At 35.0% G+C, this 20888-nt stretch overlaps 3 protein-coding genes across 3 annotated transcripts; all 3 read right to left on the reverse strand.

Moving 5' to 3' along the window:
* Positions 1-281: 281 nt before the first annotated feature.
* Positions 282-14762, reverse strand: LOC130722525 (DNA ligase 4). Its single transcript, XM_057573273.1, is given in 26 exon segments — positions 282-1284; positions 1873-2028; positions 4534-4698; positions 4835-4965; positions 5178-5283; positions 5368-5467; positions 5581-5706; positions 5966-6169; positions 6253-6340; positions 6450-6498; positions 6587-6682; positions 6800-6883; positions 7115-7173; positions 7265-7299; positions 7393-7517; positions 8116-8191; positions 9248-9412; positions 9613-9702; positions 9788-9867; positions 10413-10484; positions 10805-10896; positions 11450-11524; positions 12362-12498; positions 12575-12660; positions 14029-14120; positions 14236-14762. Coding segments are annotated over 26 exon segments (3567 nt in total). The 5' UTR covers positions 14572-14762; the 3' UTR covers positions 282-542.
* Positions 14763-16216: 1454 nt separating this feature from the next.
* LOC130725585 (uncharacterized) lies at positions 16217-16903 on the reverse strand. Its single transcript, XM_057576803.1, has one exon. The coding sequence runs from the start codon at positions 16901-16903 to the stop codon at positions 16217-16219; it is 687 nt and encodes a 228-aa protein (XP_057432786.1).
* Positions 16904-16964: 61 nt separating this feature from the next.
* LOC130725586 (uncharacterized) lies at positions 16965-19496 on the reverse strand. Its single transcript, XM_057576804.1, has 9 exons — positions 19454-19496; positions 18631-18721; positions 18415-18536; positions 18249-18333; positions 18035-18164; positions 17770-17924; positions 17429-17549; positions 17139-17318; positions 16965-17045 (listed from the first exon to the last, which is right to left on the reverse strand). The coding sequence occupies exons 1-9, from the start codon at positions 19494-19496 to the stop codon at positions 16965-16967; spliced, it is 1008 nt and encodes a 335-aa protein (XP_057432787.1).
* Between the last annotated feature and the right edge of the window lie 1392 nt (positions 19497-20888).

Below are 20888 nucleotides of genomic sequence, written 5' to 3' on the forward strand. Positions count from 1 at the left end.
AAACCTTGCAACAACTTGGCAAAGCTATTTCATTATTCTGATGGTGCTTAATTTAAAAATGAAATAGCTGAATTTAAAAATGGAGGAATCAAAACCTTGCAACAACTTGGCAACCCGACCATAATTTATAAATCCTAAAATCATTTTATAGAGTAAATTTTTCTGGCAGAAGTTTATCAACATGCTCCACCCAAGTCTCAGGCATGGAGAAAAAGCTAAGGGCTTTAGCCCTTCATTTTTCATCTAAACATATCCAGCATGAACAGAAAAAAGCAGAGACATGGTAAAAAAGAACAAATAAAGAGGGGACCGAGGAGAGTAAATTTCTATAATTTAAGGGTAAAAATACAAAACTTACATATGATTTTCTAAGATATACCACACTAATCATACAAGTCCATGATCAAAGAAAACCTGATTTAACATTTGAATAACAATAACGGACCAAAACAGAAACACTTGGGTAACAATCAATTTGATCTAACAAAGGAACTTTTGGCACACATTCAGAAATTAGTAATACATTGATGTAAATTGATGTTCTACCAGTCCTTGAGCAGCTCGGCAGCAATAGCCTTGTAGCTAACCTTCTTTTTCTTAGTAGTAGTAGCAGTAGTTGAATCTGCATTGGAAGGAAGCTTCTCTTCTCGATGACTCGCCGTAGGTTGCTCAACATTCTTGGGGGCAAGGCTAGGAATCATGTCAAATAACATGGCCTGCACGGGATCTGCCAAAATTTCAAGTTTCTCACTCACCTGACTGTTATGGCCATTGTGCCTATCAGTCATTTCGATTTCAGGAACAAATATTCTTTCAAATTCTCTTTCCTTCGAATCCTCTGGCTTGAATGCCTCGTTTTGCTGAGAACTTTCAACGGTTTCAGTATCTTGAACATTTTCAGGTTTCTTGGTCTCATGGGGTTCTAAATGCTTCTCATTAAAATTAAGACCTCCTTCTCTTGTGTCTTGCCCTTGTGGTCTTATTTGTTGAGAATCCCTGTCATCATCTGATTCATATTCACATATTTTAGGCCGCTTTCTCGCAACTTGTGCTCGTGCTCTGCCTCTGGGAGCTTGGTTACCGGCTGTTTTTACGTTTTTGGTACCTCTGCCTGCAGGTCTTCCTCTTTTCCTTCCGCCACCCTTCTCCTGGGACACCGAAGCCAAACTTGGTTCATTAGCAGCTTTTGCAGTTCTATGTTTACTTTCAAGGTCAGAGAAAGATGTATTTTGGTCCTCTACATTATCTCCAACCAGATGGGTGTCTAACGCCAAGTCATATTCACTACAACAGATAGCAAAAAACAATCAAATGCTAAGAAAAATATAGGAACCATACAAGTGCACAGTTCTTAGAGAGAACTACATTTGACTATAGTTAAAGACACTAGACTTGCAATTGCTGCATGGTGGACCATTATTTTCAGCACAAGTACACTAGAAAGTTAAAAAAAATGTTTGCAATATACTAGACCATGGTTCACAATAACGTCTTCTACTAATATGCAAAGCTTTATCTCATATTTGCTATCGGTCTTTCTATTCCACTTCTTTATAAATGACATAATTAACCTAGCAACTAGTATCCATCCCCCATTTCAGTAATTTGTATCAAATCTACTAAGAAAGCCTAAGCATAACATGAATTTATTAAAATTTTCCAACCCCAAAAGACAATCTACTGTCAAAGACAGATGTTATGCAGTACCACCCAAAGAAAAAAAAAGACGGAAAAATACCACAACTACAGGTGACAGAACTTGTGAGGAACATATAATGAGTAAAAGTATTAAAGCAATTACATTCACACAAATTTCATACTTGCCATCCACATAAGTCAGAGACTGTAAATGCTGCACATGCATAAACTTACCAATCTTCAGTAGTTGATTCTTCTATTCCATCGGGTCTCAAGCTATAGGCATCTTCTGGTAATCTTTGGCTACTGTTCAAACAATCCTCTAACCACTGCGATTTAACTATATGCAACCTCTTGCTTCGAAGAATTCTTCTCTCTACTGAAGTGAAACTGCCCCAAGAAACAAAGCCCGATGAGGAGAAAGAGGGGTAGTATTTATCATCCATGAATTTTTCTAATAAGAGAAAAAATTCTTAACAGAATTTCACTCTGTTGGGAATGAACCTTGTGACACAATTCGTGGTATAATGTACAGAATATAACATTTGAGGAAGGGGGAAAACTCCCACCATGATTACCAACAAGACAAGCCATGTATGAACAGCATTGTGCGTAGATAGTGACAAATTTGTGCAATATTGTTAATTTTAGCCTTTTTATTTTGGTAATACTTACAACAAGCCAAGATGATAAAACACAGGTAGGTAAGTAATTAAGACATTTTTGTCTTCTTGGCAGTCACCTGTAGGCATCCTTGCTACTATACTAAGTACCCAATAGCATTTGGTAAGATGAAAACAATGAAACCAAAAGACATGAACCGTTTGAAATGGTTACTCTTAGAATTTGGATTAGGCCTAGCTCTACCCAAAAGATAGCTTAGACCTTTATTAACACTTATTTGGTCGTATCTCGGTCAATGTGAGACTTCTCAACACACCTCCTCACGCCCAGGGTTGGACATCTGGAGCGTGGAATTTGCAAGAATGAACATCTGTTGGTGGCCCCATATATGGCTAGTCTCCAATAAACGGATCTAGGATAGACTATGATACCATCTTAGAATTTGGGTTAGGCTTAGCTCTACCCAAAAGCTAGCTTAGAGGTGAAGGTTGCTCTATCCTTTATAAACACTTATTTGACCATATCTTTAGTCAATATGGGAGATCTCAACAGTTACCATATTTTCCTCTTATGTAAAATTTGTGATCTCCTTGGGCACTATAATTAGGAAATGGCTTAAAAGCACATTTGGTCCCCCACAAATGCGTTTTGTGCAAAATAAGTCCCTAAACTATCTTTTTAGCATTCTCAGTCCCCCACGTTTTCCTCTGTTACTACTGTTAGACCTTCAGCCTTTTTCCGTCAGAAATCAAACGGATCTCTCCTAAGTGTCAATTTTTAATGACATGGACACTTAGTAGGAGTGAGATGGGGCCAAGAACGAAAGCATGTGAGGATCACGTGATTTATTTTCACCTCCTTAGCAGGCACATCAAATGGCACCAGATCACCTCACATCTTCATCTTCTTCATCTTCTTCCATGGCCACAGGCGCTCCGCCACCACTCCTCCCTTCTCGCACCCTAAATCGAGTCGATCTGCACTTTATCTAAATCTCACGCTTAACCACCACCACCACCCATCAGATCGGAGAGAAGAGGAAGAGATTGAGAGGACGGATGCACAAGATCCCGACCTCGGGTTCATAGATCTGCCATGGGTTCGATTGAAAGGATGGATGCATCCAGAATTGAGTTATTTTCTAGGTTTCTTTTCTGGATTTTTATGGTTGAAGGAGTTTCTGGGTTGGGTTTCTGGGTTTGGATGGTTGGGATGTCTGAGTTGAAGGAGTTCTTCTGGGTTTGAAGATGAAGAATATTTGAAGATTTTCCCAGTTGTGGATGCGTGAGGTGGTTGTGTGAGAGTGGGAGGGGCTGGGCTGCTCCTTTTGTGCGTGGTAGCCTGTGGATGCTCTACTTTTGTCCTGTTTTTTTCCCGTTTCTTGTTTCTTGTACCTTGTTTCTTTTTCCCTCCTGGTTGTTTCTTTCTCCTGGTTGATGGATTTGAATTTCTTAGGGGTTTTTAATTTTGAGATCTAGGATTTCAATATTGAGAAGTTAGATGGTCTTGAGCTTCTAAATTATTCTGAAATTTTACCGAAGATGATGAAGACCAAGAGATGAAAAAGATGGTGGTGAAGAAAATCTGGAAAAATTAGGGTCCTTGTATGTGATGAAGATGAACATGATTATTCTCTCTCTTAATAATCTCCCTCTCTTTCCTTATAACCCTCCAAGTCATTTAAAAAATTCCACATATGAAAAAACCGTTTAAAATCTAACAGAAGGACTAACTGTGGTAACAGAGCATAACGTGGGGGACTGAGAATGCTAAAAAAATAGTTTAGGGACTCATTTTGCACAAAACGCATTCGTGGGGGACCAAATGTGTTTTTAAGCCTTAGGAAATAAATAGTGGCAGCACTGATTAGGAAATAATTAGTGGCAGCACTGATTAATGACAACCGGCAGTAATTTATTAGGAGTATATGTTATAGTAGGGTTGTCTATAGGATATGGGATGTTGATATTATGTATAATGGACAGAGAGTACTCTCCGTAGGAGATCTTAGTCTCGGGGACAGAGTGTATTGCTGTATAGTGTGTGATTTCTGTGTCAGAAATGTAATTATTGAGTTTATCTTTGGTGTTCTAACAGCTGTCCTAGACCAGCAACTGAGCTAATCAATTAGTTTTCTGGTCAAACTGGTTGGTCAGTTTTTTAAATCATATATAAGACAACTTGCACAAAAATTTGCAAATCTAAAATTAACTATAGCTATCCTGTAATTAACATTCAACATGACAAGTTGCCAGCAAATGCAGAACTTACCTACTCTGAATTTCTTCCCAAAAGTTAGTATGACATCTTGGCACAAACAAAGTCACTAGATGAGTAGCACAATTAATATTATCAGCAACTTTTCCACCACCCATGAGAACTTCGAGCTTGAATCTCCTCAAAGAAAGTCCCAATAGAAATTGCCAATCTTCTTTCCTACATGAAAATGTTGAATAAGCAGATAGCTACAGAGCAAACTTGGAGAAAATAATAATCATGATTAAAATCCTAAATCCCATAATATATGCTTAAGTTAAAAAAAAATATTTGATTGCATGTCACTGTATCTTACAATGATGGTATTACAGTGTGGAAATAAACGGAGCATCCGCAAAAGAAAGACCACTTATCCTTTGGGCAGTATTTTTTCCTATAATGATCAACAGTGCTGACATCTTCCGACCTATGAATATTGCTTAAAAGCTGAAAAAGATGAAGGAGGGTTAATTTATTGAGGCATGAACTAGATTGACTTTGTTAAATACCAAGGGAAAAGAACACGGCAAATCAATCGTGGAGTTACTAATTATGATGTAAGCAACCCACCTTAAGACAAAAAGTCTATGGTGCACAAAAGGAAAGGAAGATATAACTCAGTTCCTTAAAAAGGGGAAAAAGTGTGTTAATGCTATTACCTGTTTGATATCTCCAATATCAAGATCCAAATAGTAAAAGTCCGAGAACTCATCGATTTCTTCTTGTAACTTCTTCTTTGTCAGTTCAGATAGGAACAGGAAGTACCTTTTGAAGGAAACATTGAAAGCAATATACAATCAGAAGAGCTTTAACGGATGTAAAAATTTCATATTCAGGTATGATACTCACTTTGGTTGTAATGGGACAAGCTTCTTTTGTGCATAGCAATCAAATACCCAAGTATAATGAATGATATCACCATGGCGTTTTGCTGCTTCAAATTTAAACCCTAAAGGAATATGCTTTTATTAGATATTCAGCTAAATGCTAATAAATCTGTCATTTTCAAGCACACGCGAACACAGAAAGTGATAGAGATAGAGATAGAGAGTGAGAAAGAACCTTTGCTGTCTGCTGCAACACAATGGGTGACTGAGTTATTCAAATTCATTGAGAAAGTTCCCCCATTCTCAGCAATTATTTTGTGCAAGGACTCGAGAGAATGACATGGAGGCACATTTACAAAGTCTATGCATGTCAAGGGAAACTATATCCATTATTTTAAAGATTGACATAAAAGGTGGAAGATTTCCAGCAGTTGGATGATTAGTACAGTACAAAGAACTAAAACACGAAAGCACTCTGAACACTTGCTTAATACATTATTTTAAACACAAGGAAATAAGTATGAAGACATATGTATAAAGCAATATATAGATAGAAAACAAAAATTGGCAGTCAGTTAGTTGGACAGATGATTAGTAGATAGCAAGATTCTCCAGGATACAAAACATCATATTTGAAAATATTAAGGACCCCCCTTTAACACTGGAAACATCAGTTTGTATTAAATGGGAAGGAACAATAGACATGTTTTTCTTTTCTCCCCGTCTGGAGGATTTGATGCGATTTGATTTACTGTCCTGCTTGCTGCCATGCTCTGTATCCCTCTGTGTGGTACCATTGCTGGAATGCACAAGTTCTATAAATGCTGAAATTGGGGGAAAAGAAAGGAATCAATCTTACAACAACACCATCAACGAACATGTAAATCTTATTTGGCAAATCCCTTACATTGCACATCAAGGCATTCATGCCAGGCCTTGTCGTATCTCACCCTGTCAATTCGAGGAAATCTCAGGCTGTAAGGTGCAGAAAATACCTGCAATAAAGTAATTTGGGTTAAAACTGTGCAGTTCATGAGAAAAGAAAGATTATGTAGACAACAATTTTTTCACCATCAGATAGACACTGTATTTTCAAGGACACACCTCAGATTGTATAGTTCGGATATCACTTGTTATAGACAGAACAATTGATCTGCATGAAGAGAACCGTAAATATTGAATAACATTGAAAATGAAAGTCACATGTACTTCAGCGTTCAGACAAAAGGTGAAATAATTACTTCTCAGGGCTATCAACCCACACATCAGGTCTTTCTTTTGAATGATTAGTAACTTGATAAAAACTCGGTGGCCTCTTCTTTGGATATTCATACTTCCTGTAAGAGAGAGGACGCAGAAATCAAACCAATTGTTGAAAATATTTGTTAAAAGTACTAATACTAAATGTCACCGCATCCGCATGGAATGTTTTCACACACACGCATATAACCTACCTGAAGTAAGGTTTTAGTTTTGATATTACAGCATCAAGCTCATCATCAGAAAGTCCAGTACCAACCCGGCAAAAGGAGATAAATCTGCAACACAAAGAAGTACCTGATTAATTGAACGATGCATAGATAGCTATGCACATAAATAAAAACAGGCTAGCGCATTGTTCATACTTCAAGCCCAAAAGGGTTATTGGGTGAAGAAGCATCTTTTAAATATAATATAAATCCATTAATGAAATATAATATAAAACAAGCTAGTGCATTGTTCAAATAGGACCAAAAGCACGTGTAATGTAAGCGCTAAAACATTTATACCGCTTGGGATGTGTATTTGGAGATGGACGCTCTGCAAGGCCAACCAAGAATTGAGCAACCTGAAATGTAAAGCAAGCCCTTAGAAGTTCATTCTAAGATCCAACGAATAATTTTTTAAAAAATTCAAATGCTGAGGAGAAATGACCAAACCTCTCCTCCACGTCGTCCAGAGCCATAGTAGCCACCTACAAATTGTCAAAAACAGCATAGTCAAAATAACAATGTTAAACAAGCTGCTTCAGGATGTATATAAATACAAGAACCAAAACCATATATACCTATGATGAGTACATCTAGATCAGAACCAGCTTGAATGTATTCAGGCTTCAATTTCAGCCACTTTCCACTGCGATCACTAGGTTCCCATTTGGAGCTGAGGTCTTTTACAACAATTCCCTCATCTCTAAATAAAGGAGAAAAATGAAAATTCTTAAGAACCATGTGCAATGCCTTCTTTTCTGTACTTTTAGTAATTAATCGTCATGTATTAGAATCTCTTAGAATTTAGAAAAACAGGTAATTTATAAGAGGACCCAAGGCATAATAGGAAAACTAGTTAAATACTAAATCTCATGATGTTTGGGATGCCCCAAAAGACTAATGAATACATAAATCTAGTTAAGGTTCCACATTGACGTGAGATATGGCCGAATAAATCTTTAAAATGGTAGGAAAATCATCACCCCTAAGCTAAATTTTGGGGTAAATTTAGGCCTAGTCCAAATTCTTAGGATAGTATCAGAGCCTATCCTATATCTTGGGCACCTTCAAATGTTTAGTCCTGCAAACTTCACACTCTAGATGTCCAGTTCTGGGTGTGAGGGGGAGTGTTGAAGTCTCACATTAACTAAGATGCAACCAAATAAATCCTTATGAATGGTAGCACAATCCTCACCACTAATCTAGTTTTTTCGGTAGAGTTAGGCATAGTCCAAATCCTTGAGGGCTTTAAATATCCATACATAACTTGGGTGGCAAAATGAATTAGGGTATTTGCTGACCTATTTTCAATGGTTTCTTTGAAAAATCTCTCAACTTCATCCACATTATGAGCAATAAATGACCAACATGGTTCACCTGCATAAAAACATGGTTAAGAGGTCGTTTAATCAATAAACACGTTGCAAAAATGTTATTCAAGAATCCACTAACTTATTGCATCAATGAAGAGAAAATAATGTGAAAATTAACAAATGTGGATACAGATAGTAAAAAGAGTATCCAAGATATGCATATTTCTAGTCAAACTCTTGATGCACACTTGAGACAAGAAGCTGCACATCCAAAACAATATATATAATAATTTGGACTGACATTGCAATAATATGGCAAGATATGAGAGGTGGTCATAAAATGTAGTATCATTAATGATAAAACTCTACGACTAAAATGCTGAATTTATTTATTTAATACAGAGCCAAGGCTCATCCAAAGCATAAAGCGCCAACAGTATGCCTTACAAGCAGGGACAGATTTACGTTTGGCACTGTGATAGGAATTAGACCTCTTAAGAAGAGGTAGTTTGTGTAACTAACTAGCCAATAGTTGTTATGGTTAGATAGCAGAATGATCAGTTAGTTAGTTAAAGAAAAAGAGTAAGTATCAGTTAACTGTTAGTGTAACAGTTAGCTGGTTGATAATTCTATCCTCCAGCTTGTATTCAATCTCGGTAAAATAGTCTTTTCTTTTTATTCTTTCAATCAATCTTTCATTTTTTCTTCTCTGGGTTCCTAATACTCTCCCCTCTTTGAAACATGTCTCAAGACTTCATTTATATGGTCCACAAAATAATTCAATTCAAGCGATGTGGCATTAAAGCTGGAGTGAAGGATATGAGATAATTGAATCCACATGGACATTATAATCAGTAAGGTAAGTAACAAATGCGGTTAGCCCTCCTATTCCCAGATCTGAAGAGGCACCAACCAGACTAGATAGCAACAACAAAAACAATAATATAATAATATGATATCAAAACAAGAAGAATACTTAATCAAGTAGTAAGCAAACAAATCCAATTTATGGATCAGCTGAATAATTGCAACATGCAAGAAGAAAAAAGTTTTTTTTCTTAAAGTACATGTTTTTTTTCTTAAAGTACATACAATAAGACACATCCCAGGAGAATCTTACCAGAAGAACGGTGACTGTTGATACCACCATTAGGTACTAAAATTTCCAATTGGCCCTTCATTGGCCTCACGACTCTACGAAGAATCTCATGCCGTTCCTTTAAAGTTTGGTGAATCACACTAGTATCTCCAAAATAAAGAATATCAAATGCAACATCTAACCATTCTCAAGTCAAGGAATATTAGATATAAATGTTTCTTGCATTAGAAATTTATCATAACATACAGAATTAGATGCTCATTTTACCATTGAAACCAAAATCATATCGCATTTCCTAATAGTTGGAATTAATACTTGAGTTGTCCAGAGAGAAGGATACAGCATAACTGCATCAAGAAAGGACAAAGAAAAAGTTCAAATTAAACTTGATATTTTCTAATACAAAAATAAAAATAAAGAAGATTGAAAGTAAAGAACCTTTCTATGACTATCAAGTCCATCCCTTGCTGCCTTGGCTGCCAAGAACAAAGAATATTAAAAGGCAAACGCTACTGAAAATTAAAGCTTTACAGTGACTAAGCCTTATTAAAGTACACATGCCTATTTCCTGATTTGAGCCAAACTCAGCAAAACGATTCAAGGATGTGTCCCAGACCAACATTTCACCATCAAGGATACACCTAAATAAGATCATATGGAAAAATAAATAAATAAATAAATAATATAAGTATCACTGTATTATTCAAGGATGCACTTCATGTATTGGAATAGTATTCGCATATTCAAGGAATTATATAAAAAAAGGCAAGAGTGAAGGAATCCTGTTTTTATAACAGTAGAGTTTGTCTGCATTTTTTATATCAATGCGGAAATTTTGTTAATGATGAAGAAGGGAAAATAACAAAGATCAATGCTAAGCAATATTGTGCCCAAAAGTAAACATAATAAAACAGATACTGAAATTGGAAGAAAGGAAACCCAACCAGCAGTATTGTTGAAATTTCTAGTCATTTTAGTATCAGATTTCTTGATATTTTAATTTTGAAAACAGAACCAAACCCACATCAACCCCTTTGCCTATATATTATATATTTAATGTCAGACATCCCCCCTCCTCCAAAATTATAGTTGCATGCACCTTCCCACTAGCAAGAATAAAAGAATGGATAGAAATTGTTCAAAACAAACAAAATTGCAATGTATGAAACACAATATAAATGCTCACCTGTCTACAAGAATGTTTTGTATTATGATTGCTGACATTGCATGTGCATATTCAGAATGATCAAGAAAGTTCCTGCAATAGTGGGTGAAAATGTAAACAACAAGACCTATCCGTGGCAAGAATATGTAAAAAAATATAGTGCATAACATTTTTAGAAATCTCCGCCTTGTTGAGAATCCAGAAAATCAAAGAACAATAGCCACAACATGTTCCCTCAGCTAGCTACTTTGATGTATAAGTTGCCATATAAATATAAAACAATTCACTGAGCATTCTAAGGTTTCAAAATCAGAAATAACACACACCAATGCACAGAAAGTCTGGAGGGTGGGGGGCACAAGTTGAAGTTAAAAAAAAAAACATTCAGATACAAAATACACATTTGCACTTACCTTGAGAAGAAATGTATCTCTGTTCCATTTTTATGAATTTGAATGCGATCACCATCAAATTTGCACTCAACAACAACTTCCTTCCCATGAAGCTAAATAAAAGAGGAAACATACAAAAAAACAAGTGAGTAATAAAGGTCAAACTAATGGATTCACTATGCATGAAATCATGCACTTTCTATTGAATAGTTCAAAATAAAGTTGCTACAGCCCTCAGCTTCATTGTGTTGAAAATCACTTTGAATAAAAGAGAATATAATCTTGTTGCCACAATATAAGATGGAATAGATGGTCATTGATGTTGAAATTATGGGTTTTAGGTAGGGAAGGAAGTAAAGAAAGAAAGGAGACTTCCAATGATATTCTTTAACAATGACATTGGGGTATAATGATGTGAACCAGAAGATGAAGCACAGACCCCTATTTACAGCAAAACTAGGCTAAATACTAGACTCCTATACTAATCAAATAAGGGAACAAGTCATCAACCTGAGGGTCAAGTAGCATACAACTTCAGGTTTACCAAGCCTAAATGTGGCCAACGTCCCCCATCTCCATATTATGTAGCCAAAAGAAAAGACACAAGTATGACAAGTGATTTGGTTGAGGCATAAATGATTGATTAAATGGCTAAGTGCAGCAAACCTTTTTCCATGCTTCAGCTGCATTAGCAACTCTCTTAGCTAATTGAGGGCGCACAGCTTTTCCAACTTCAATATCCTGTAAAAGAAAAGAAGCCATGCATATATAAGACTATAAGTAGTAATGAGCAGTTACAAAACTTTCCATTTATGTTACTATCTTTTATTTTCCCTAACAATGCTCAAGATTCAAGGGTGGGAAAAGGTAAGGCGGCTTATGGCCGAGTTTGCATTAGATCTAGCTTGACCAGACATGGGACTATTCAGTAAATAAGCTAGAATAACAGTTTAGTGAAAGCCTATGTAACAAAAAATGTTGGGCTTTATGTTATTTAAAAAGTCTTTCAGACTATTAGAAATCAGGCTAGACCTAACTCTACTCCAAAAGCTAGCTCAAGGGTGAGGATTGCACTACACACATCCAATAAACGGATCTAGGTAGACTCTACCCCAAAAGCTAGCTCATGGGTGAGGATTGCTCTACCCTTTATAAGGACTTATTGATGTATTGAATTTTTGTTCTAATTTTTTAAAATATATATTTGGTGGTCAATTTAAAGGTTTAGGTCCATTGTCCTACACAAATACTTAGGAGTTAGGTCTATCAGCCAACTTAGAGTTAGACTTGTGGCCATTCAAAGGTCTTACAAGAGAATGTTATTCTGTTCTCATATACGTATACATACAGTTCAGCTGATTTACAAGGCTGAATATCAGCTTGTATTATGAGAATTATAAATCAGGAGGAGAACACACCGTTTTGGCTATTCATTTCTGAGTTTAGCATTACAATGCAAGTGTTCAGCTCAATCTTGGCTTGTTTAGAGCCCGAGTTAAAAAATTAAAGGTTGTAATTGCCATCGTTGTAACTTGTAAGCTGTAGAGTTCCAAAACTAATTTCTAAATCACAACTAACCTGCCGTTTATGGCGCTGGTTCCGATCCTTTAGCTTTTCACAAACTAATTTTAAGTCACATGTAACATTAAACAAGTCTTCGGCATCTGGATGGAATTCATGGAAAATGCTTTTTTCACTAATTCCCAGCTTTAGATCTGCAACAAAATTTAGTTACATGCTCAAAGCTCATTAAATGTATTAAATCAATTTACAGGCGTAAATGAGAAACACCTTTGAGAATTATCATGATAATCCACTTCATTTCCTGTGCATTTGTCTTTCTGATAAGGGTAGAAAGAACCAGATTCTTCTCAGCCCTGTAATAATAGTCAAGCCATACAAGAATTAAGTAAAAACTACAGTAAAAAGCATTCTTCTCCTTAGTTATTACTATTTGTTATTTTTATCTTTGGATGGAAAGGAAGGAAGAACTCTGTCTTGTCAATGGAGAAGAAATTTGCTGCAAACTATCATAATTCATAACAAGTTGGATTAGGAATTTGAATATTAAGAGAGTTCAATACTGCTATTTTGCTTCTCTAAGAAGGGAAGTGACTGCAGCGCTCTCATTTGAACCTAGCTCTTTATAGGAGGCATTGTGGGAGGATGGAAAACCTAGACAGCTGGAGCTAGAGCTAGTTGCCAGTCTTTTCCATAGATAAGAGATGCATAAACAACTTACAAGTGATTGGAAATAGATTTCCAATGACCATACTTAACTATATAGATGGAAGAATAAGTCTTGTTCCAGTATAGTGTACTGATCCTGAATTTTCATTAAATGACTTCTTTCAAGTTAGAGAAAATTCATTTAAGAAAAACAAGAGAACCATATAAGAGAACAACAACAGATCCTCTTAAAAGAATAAAACAATGGTGTCATTTGGTCCAAACCCCACCTAGTAAGCAAAGTGGGACAAAGGTTTTATCTATTGATGTTGTTATCTTCTTCAGAAACATCAGAACAAACAGTACTTGGTGCTGCTTCTAAGAAAAACTGTCTCAGTTTTTAACATTATGCTTTAGCTTCTTCAATACCCAGAAGCCAGAGTTTCATGATAGTCAATTCGGTGTCCAATTTGCCTCATAGTAGACCCCCAGGGATGAGTTTAAGAACTTATCCAATAGCTAGTAAAAAGATATCCTAGTCCTAGCACGTGGCAGAGCTCAGAAACACTTTGTAACAGTTATCCTCCACGAAAGCCAATCTTGTACGAGCCAGGAACATCCACAGCGCGATGAGGCTAGCTCTCTCTACGAAGTTTTTCTCCATACAAGACTTAAACCCGAGACTCAGTTCCTTCTAGTTGTTTGATATTGGACTAATTTGGAACGCCTCAATGCTCACAAACAATCATAAAGAATGACTTAAAGAGAAATTCTTGCAGCATCAATTTTTTGCAGGGTGAACTAAAACTTTCAATTCAACATTTAACTTCAAAGTTATTTTTTCTTTATCTACTCCTCGCCTATTTTTCATATTAGTAACAATAATAGTAATAATAAAAGATTCTTCCCCATCCATCACAACTTCAGATGATGTAAACACTTCCATCCCCTAGCACTATCAACAGACCTTAGGCATACACACAATCACACACATACAGCAAAAGCAACCGCAATAACGAAAGAACAAATAGAAACAATAATGAAGCGCGGAAACAATCAAAGCGAAAGCCATATACCTGTTTTCGCTCGAAGCCAATTGATCAAGCAAGTCATTCAACTCCTTTATCGTCAAACCACCAGAAGCAGTCCCTTGCCTAAGCTGCAGCACCTGCCTCAGAACCAACAACAATACTCACATTCAATTTTCAACAACAACAACAAAAACCGCCACCAAAACCCTATGCACTCACACAATACAAAATGCTCAGAGAAGAGAATCCAACCTCAGAGGCGACGAGTGCGAAATTGCCGGCACTAGCACCAGTTTTAGCACCGCCTTTACGCCAATTGATGAGGCGGAGAGCATCCTGAGAATCCCTAGCCATACCGAGAGCGTCGATGAGGGAGGTGGCGAGGACGGACTCTTTGAGGCCGTAGGAGCCGCGTTCGCGGTCGAGGTTAGGGAGGATGAGGCGAATGGCGGGGAAGTAGTTAGCGTCTCTGCAGAAGGAGTCGAGGAACTTGCGGAACTTGGAACGCTTCTTCGCCGGCGACTTGGTTCTCTGCGTCCATGTGAATAGGCTGCAGAGCACGCTGAACTTCGTCTGCTCCGTCGTCATTTTCAGCGTGCGCTCTCTCTGGTACGGCGGCGATGAGGTTGAAGTCGGGTTTCAGTGAGCGCGAATTCGAATTTGGAAGAGTAACCGCCAAGGATGGGAGATGATTCTGATCATGTGACTGGAATCAAGAGTCAAAACTCAACACCCTGACTGAAAGTGAAGGATGAAACCAACGACTTCCTTAACACGAGTTATGGAATCTTCTTAAATAGTACAAAAGAAATCATTTACCTTCTCATGGAAGATTGTCTAATATTTGGAAAGCAAAAAAAATTTCAATTTTGAATGAAGATTAAAGTTTGAAAGTGTGTTTTTTTTATATTAACCAAGTAACTATTTACCTCAATAAAAAATAATTATTTTAGTTTTTTTTTTAAATGATAGTTATTTACTTATTTTAGTTACTAGTTATGTTTGTCATTTATTATTATTAAATTCTCAAATTTATTCTTAATTCATTTATTAATTTTCTCGATAAATAAGTGAAGAGAGAGAAAGAAAAGAAATAGATTGTCAAATTATCGCTATCTCTTTTACACACCCGAAGCATGACAAGCCCCTAAGGCCTATGTGCTTACTAGTATCCGAACCCGTGCGTCGCACGGATGAAATAATATGGAAAAAAGAAATAAAAATGAAGTTAAGAGCAATAAATAATGTTTTTTATATGGTCTTTTTGTTTTAACTGAGTCGAGTTACATTCTGGTATATTTTGGTTATGTTTAATTTTTACTTTGGTTTTAGAGAAGACACTATCATACACAGAATCATGTGTGTATTATATTCATAGGTATAATCTTGCATTCGTTGATCACCATGAGTTAAAAACAAAGTAATAAAATATAAGATAAATTTCACCCAAATTGACGTAACGTAGAAATCTGAAATAACCCACGTCTGAAATAACATTTTAATTAGAGGTGCAATGAACCAAATTACATAACAAATAGATTCGGAAAGATCCTTAAAATGTGAAAACCACTTGAACTGGAAAATTCATTATAAAATAAATAATAGCAATGTAAAAATGCCTTTGATTTTTTTTTCGATGAAGTGACATTTTTTCTTTTTCATAAGTTTCCACCTGCAAAGAATGAGACACCATAAAAATTACATCACTAACTGGTTATGACTAAAGTTATTTATTCAAGAGAAAAACAATATATTACTAAAATAATAACATATTTGTAGTCACATGACAGATTAGTGCACATTTAAGTAGCTTGAAATTTCATGTATGTAGTGATAGACAATTGTATTCCCAGTACGTAATAGCTCAAGCATCATAGGAACATATAATATCATAACATTTGACTAATATGATTATTACAAAATAAGATGAATGCAATATGTACTTCAAATAAATTATCAGAATCAGTAGTATAAATCATCTAACAGCTTTTAAGTAAAACTATTATTACCAACACAGTTATCTGTCGGGCTGAAAGACTCCATGGGTATTTTGCCACACAATATCTCTTGCAACCTTCAATCATAATATCAAACAACAAAAATAAAATGAATCACACAATAGAATTGGAATCTCATCATTCAAGTACCAAATAGAAATAGCAACATATTATATGATATATTGAAAGTACAAAGTAATTTCAATTGACTAAAAATATTAGATAAAGAACAAACCTCAAATATTTTCAAAGACCTCCCAATAGAGAACATTTGTTGTTGAAGTGCTAATTTCTCCTTCATCATCCGGTATTAGGATTTTTAACCCTTTTCTACTTTTGACTCTTGATACTGCTACGTAGAACTGACCATGAGTGAATACTGGTCTAGGAAGGTATAATCCAACATGGCTCAAAGACTGCCCTTGACTCTTGTTGATGGTCATTGTGTAACAAACAGCCAATGGAAACTGTCGCCTTTCAAATTTGAATGGAAGACCAGAGACTTGTGGAATCAAACTCATTCTACCAATGTAAACTTTTTTTCCGGAATTTTTTCCACTCACAACAGTCGCACCGATCACATTTGGGCACAAATCCTCTATTAAAAGTCTAATTCCATTACATAATCCAAAGGATTGGTCTAAGTTTCTTAGAAGCATGACAGACACCCCTTCCTTCAACACCAATTTGTGATTTGGAATTCCAGAACGTTTTACTTCATGTAGAAACTCCGGGGTTAACCATGCAGCTTCAACATCATTGTCCTCATCAGACTTGCAAGCAGAATCACAACTCAGATATTCTTTTTCTTCCCCTTCAATGCAAGATAAAATATATTGATTGACTTTTTCAACTGATTCTAATGTGGGGGCTAATATAGCTCTTTCTTGATAAAAGGTTGGATCTGTAAGATGAGAAACCATATCTGGATAAACAAACTGTATAAGTTGGAGCAACGGTTCAGATGGATCAGTAATCAAAAGATCATGAGGAAGAATTGTTCAGATCAGAAGTGGTATTAGGAGTTGCTTCAATGTCTGATAGTGATGCAACAACCTTTCCTGACTGGTGGTACAAATAAGGAATAAGGTTAAAGTTGAAGTTAAGATATGAATTCAAAAAACACTAATTATTATTTTTAATTTTATGTACACATACCAACTGATTAGGAGTCATTTCAATGAACTTTTGGATTAGTCCAACATCATCTGTGAGCCTCTTAACTGGGTAGCATGCTTCATAATTTGACATTCTATTTTGCTTTATTTCAACTTTGAACAGGAATGTCTTCTCAGCAAGTTGAAGTATTTCATTTGGCGGAGTGTGTAGTGAACCATTCTTAAAAAAATAATAACATAGTTGTTCAATCATATAGTGGCCTATTTAAAAAATAACATAAAATAAGAGTATTAGATATAGGGATTAAGATTTTGCTTGTGAAACCGGACCTTGTCAAGAATTTGAATCAAGTCTGCACACGACTTATTTAGCATTATAGAAGCCTCACGATCAAAAATGACTAACGCAGCAGAATCTTTGTCATCGATCGCACGAAGCTTAATCTGATACCTGCAAAAACAAATATTAAAAATGAATAAGTTGTCATTTTTAACACATGTATTAGCCTATTTCGTCTTCTTAATAGATGAAAGTGAATTAAAAAAAAATTCCATTATACAATAGGAGGTGCCACAGTAATTAAGAGCTTTATAATTACGCGGATCCTAGATATGCATGAGTAATGGGTTCAACTTAATTAAAAAGATATTGCATCTATTGTGGTGATTACCTTGGGTATACAATGAAGAGATGTTGATTGCAAGAATCACAGAAGTTCAACTTATTACGTTGATGAACATATTTATGGCAAACACAAGCGGCATACCACCAATCATCTGGGTCAATTATATGCTTCACTGTTGTTTGGAACACAACATACTTTTCCTTCAAAAATTTAAATTTAAAGGTAGAGTTATATCAAAGAAATCAAAGGTAAAAAATATGAAATTTTAATATTTAAACATATGCAATCAATGCGCATTTAATTTTATTACCGTTCTGCACTCCTTCATTTGCTCAATATCCATCCTCGGCGTCAGGCGTAAGAAGTCATCTTCTGGTTTCAATTGGCTTGGATCATTGAGTTGATTGTTGAATGGTGTGAGACTTTGATTCACCATTATGCTTAAAATAAGAATGAATTGAGACAGCATAAAATTAATGAGCATGGTGGGTACTGTTAGGAAGAGAATATTGCAATGTACATACCTTTGCTTGATAGTAAGGACCTCAGGAATATCAGGGTTGAAAAATATCTTTGTTCCATACATTGAGTTTTGCAGTACATTTTTACCTTTGTATAAAATCACCATAAAGAACACATTATCTATATGTTGCATAAAATTAAGATGTTAAATAAATTTAGAGTTGTTACCCTTATAAAATTTAACTCTTGCCATATTAATAACGACAACTTGCCTGAGAGAAGTGTCATTATGAAGCAATGTGTTAAACTCATCAGCGTATTCACCAAACAATGCGCACTCCATTTTATGTCTGCATTAAATAAATATATCTAATTTGAAGTCATTATGTTGTAAATGGATGAAATTAAGAACATAAATTATTGATTGGTAAACCAAATACTTACCCATCAATTAACATATCTATATTGAGAATCTTCGTCTTCTCCTTTCCATAATGAGTGAGCCGAGGTTGACCAGATAACAATCCGATTATATCTGTAAATGATGGAAAAGATAAAGTAGTTAATGTTAACTTTGTTTTATTTCATTTCTAACTTTTCTAACTATTAGCCTTCAAAAAATAGTCTTTCTTATAACCGTATGTACATTTTTTTTTATAAAAAGAGATTTTTTAAATTCAAAATTTTAAATTACCGTAAAAGAAGGAGTTGATTCTTTTTTTCAAATATTTTTTTTTAATTTAAAAATAGTGTTTTCAATTTAAAAAGATAAGTAAATATCTAAATATCGAAACCGAAGAAAATAGAAAATAAAAGAGTTTTTTTACTGTATGTCTATTTTTCTAAAAAGGCGTCAGATTTTTTTTTTTTAATTTTTTGTTAATTTAAAATTCATATTTTGGAAAACTAATTATATAAATGAAAAAATATTAAATTTCCGTGAATGAAAGAGTCAATTTTTTTTCCAGATAAAATCTTGTTAATTTTTTTAAATTTTAAAATAGTGTTTTCAATTTAAAAAATAAATATTAAAAAATCAAAACAGATGAAAATATCTAGAAAAGATGCACTCACCAACCAGAAAAGATGTATCAATACTTAGGTTGATCAATTCAGAATATGGAATGAATGAGAATCCAAACATCGGGTATACCTCAATATTTTAATCACGACAGCTGTAGTGTTTTCTTAATCACGACAGCTGTAGTGTTTTCTTGGAAATTCAGACGACAGGAGTGACGTGTTGATTTGTACTTTCCGATATTACCCGAAACAGCTAAACCACTAAACTGGTATACCTCACCTTCCATGAGTTTACCATTAAAGATCTCAATGACAGCCGAGCCTTTTTATTGATGCTTGTATTTTCGAACTCTGTAAATGATTAAAAAAAAATTATATGTAGAAATATTTGAAAATTTACCAAGAAAAAAATTGTAAAGTTTGTAAATATACTTGATGATCCATCAATACCATGTCAATAGTACCTATGTCTGATGGATTGTCAAAGGAAGGTAGAGTCCACATACGTAATATCCTTGCAGCGAAGGAACTTGTTGCTTTTGAAAGACAAACATCTGATATGAGGTATGTCATGGTTGAGAGGAAGGAGGGGGAAGTAAAGAGAGTTGTGTGAGAATTTGTGAGATAGGGAACGTGAATTCTGAAATTTGTGATAATGGTTTTTTTATAATGATGTTTTTATTTTTAAATTATTTTAAATTTTGTATTTTAAATTTCCCTCTTTTATTATGAGTTAAAGATGATTGAATATAAGACCAGGTGCATTGTTAACCTCAAATATTTCTACTTGACTAAATCTAAACTAATCCAGAAATTCAAGAGTTAGTTTTTGAAATCCACTAAAATCAAGATGAGAAGATGTTTCACGTTTTTGTTTTCAGGTTAGTATATATTCTAGAATATTGCAATTAAAGAAATTATAATCTCATATTATATTATCAGAATTTTTATTCAAAAATCAAAACTTTTGACCACTGAAGTATAGGTTTGTTACGTTTGTTTTTTCTTTCCTTCTATATTTTGAATTTCAAATAGTATATAGGTAGGTGAATATTGTGAAGCTTGACTATATATTATTTCATGAGTTTTATTAGCTTGACACATGTCCCTACAATTGTGGAAGCTGTAGATTATTGACACCTAAGCTTTCAATGAGTCTCAAACTATATATTATTAGATTATAAAGTCTGTTTCCTGCCTTAAGGTGGGGCCCCAACTTAAAAGTTCTCTCCTTCCCCCTAGTAACTTCGTTTGGTTACTCCAAGCAAGAAAATGATAAATTGTTTCTTGACCTCACGGGCCTTCTTCTTATTGTCTAGTAGGTCTACTTCATGGTAAAGACCATAGGTTTAGATCAAGTTTAAATAGGCCAGACATATATCTTAATGGAGATAGAAAGCTCTATTAGTGGCTTTTGTGAGTTATGACCTTATGCATATTCAAAACATTTCCCCTACTAAGGTGTGTCCCTTGGTACCACAAAGCGTTTTTCTCAAAGACTACATATTATCTAGTCATTTTACACACCTATAATGATTGTAGACCAGTTTCGTAATGCAAAGTTCTTATTTGAGATCTAGGATTAGTAGAACCGCTTCAGTAATTTAGAAAAATGCATAAGTGAGTGATAGGAACCTAAATCATGTTCATTGCTATTAAAATTCAAACGAATACACTAC

The sequence above is a fragment of the Lotus japonicus genome, chromosome 6 (genome assembly GCF_012489685.1).
Source record: "Lotus japonicus ecotype B-129 chromosome 6, LjGifu_v1.2".
NCBI lineage: Eukaryota > Viridiplantae > Streptophyta > Magnoliopsida > Fabales > Fabaceae > Lotus > Lotus japonicus.

What these genes read in the sequence shown, in the direction of transcription:
- LOC130725585 (XM_057576803.1), bottom strand. Translation starts at nt 16,903, where the DNA reads ATGGTTTCTCATCTTACAGATCCAACCTTTTATCAAGAAAGAGCTATA.
- LOC130725586 (XM_057576804.1), bottom strand. Translation starts at nt 19,496, where the DNA reads ATGGAAGGTGAGGTATACCAGTTTAGTGGTTTAGCTGTTTCGG. An exon ending in TAGTGGTTTAGCTGTTTCGG is followed by an intron (nt 18,722 to 19,453) that starts GTAATATCGGAA and finishes CATCATTTACAG; the next exon opens with ATATAATCGGATTGTTATCT. An exon ending in AAATGAAGGAGTGCAGAACG is followed by an intron (nt 17,925 to 18,034) that starts GTAATAAAATTA and finishes AAATTTTTGAAG; the next exon opens with GAAAAGTATGTTGTGTTCCA.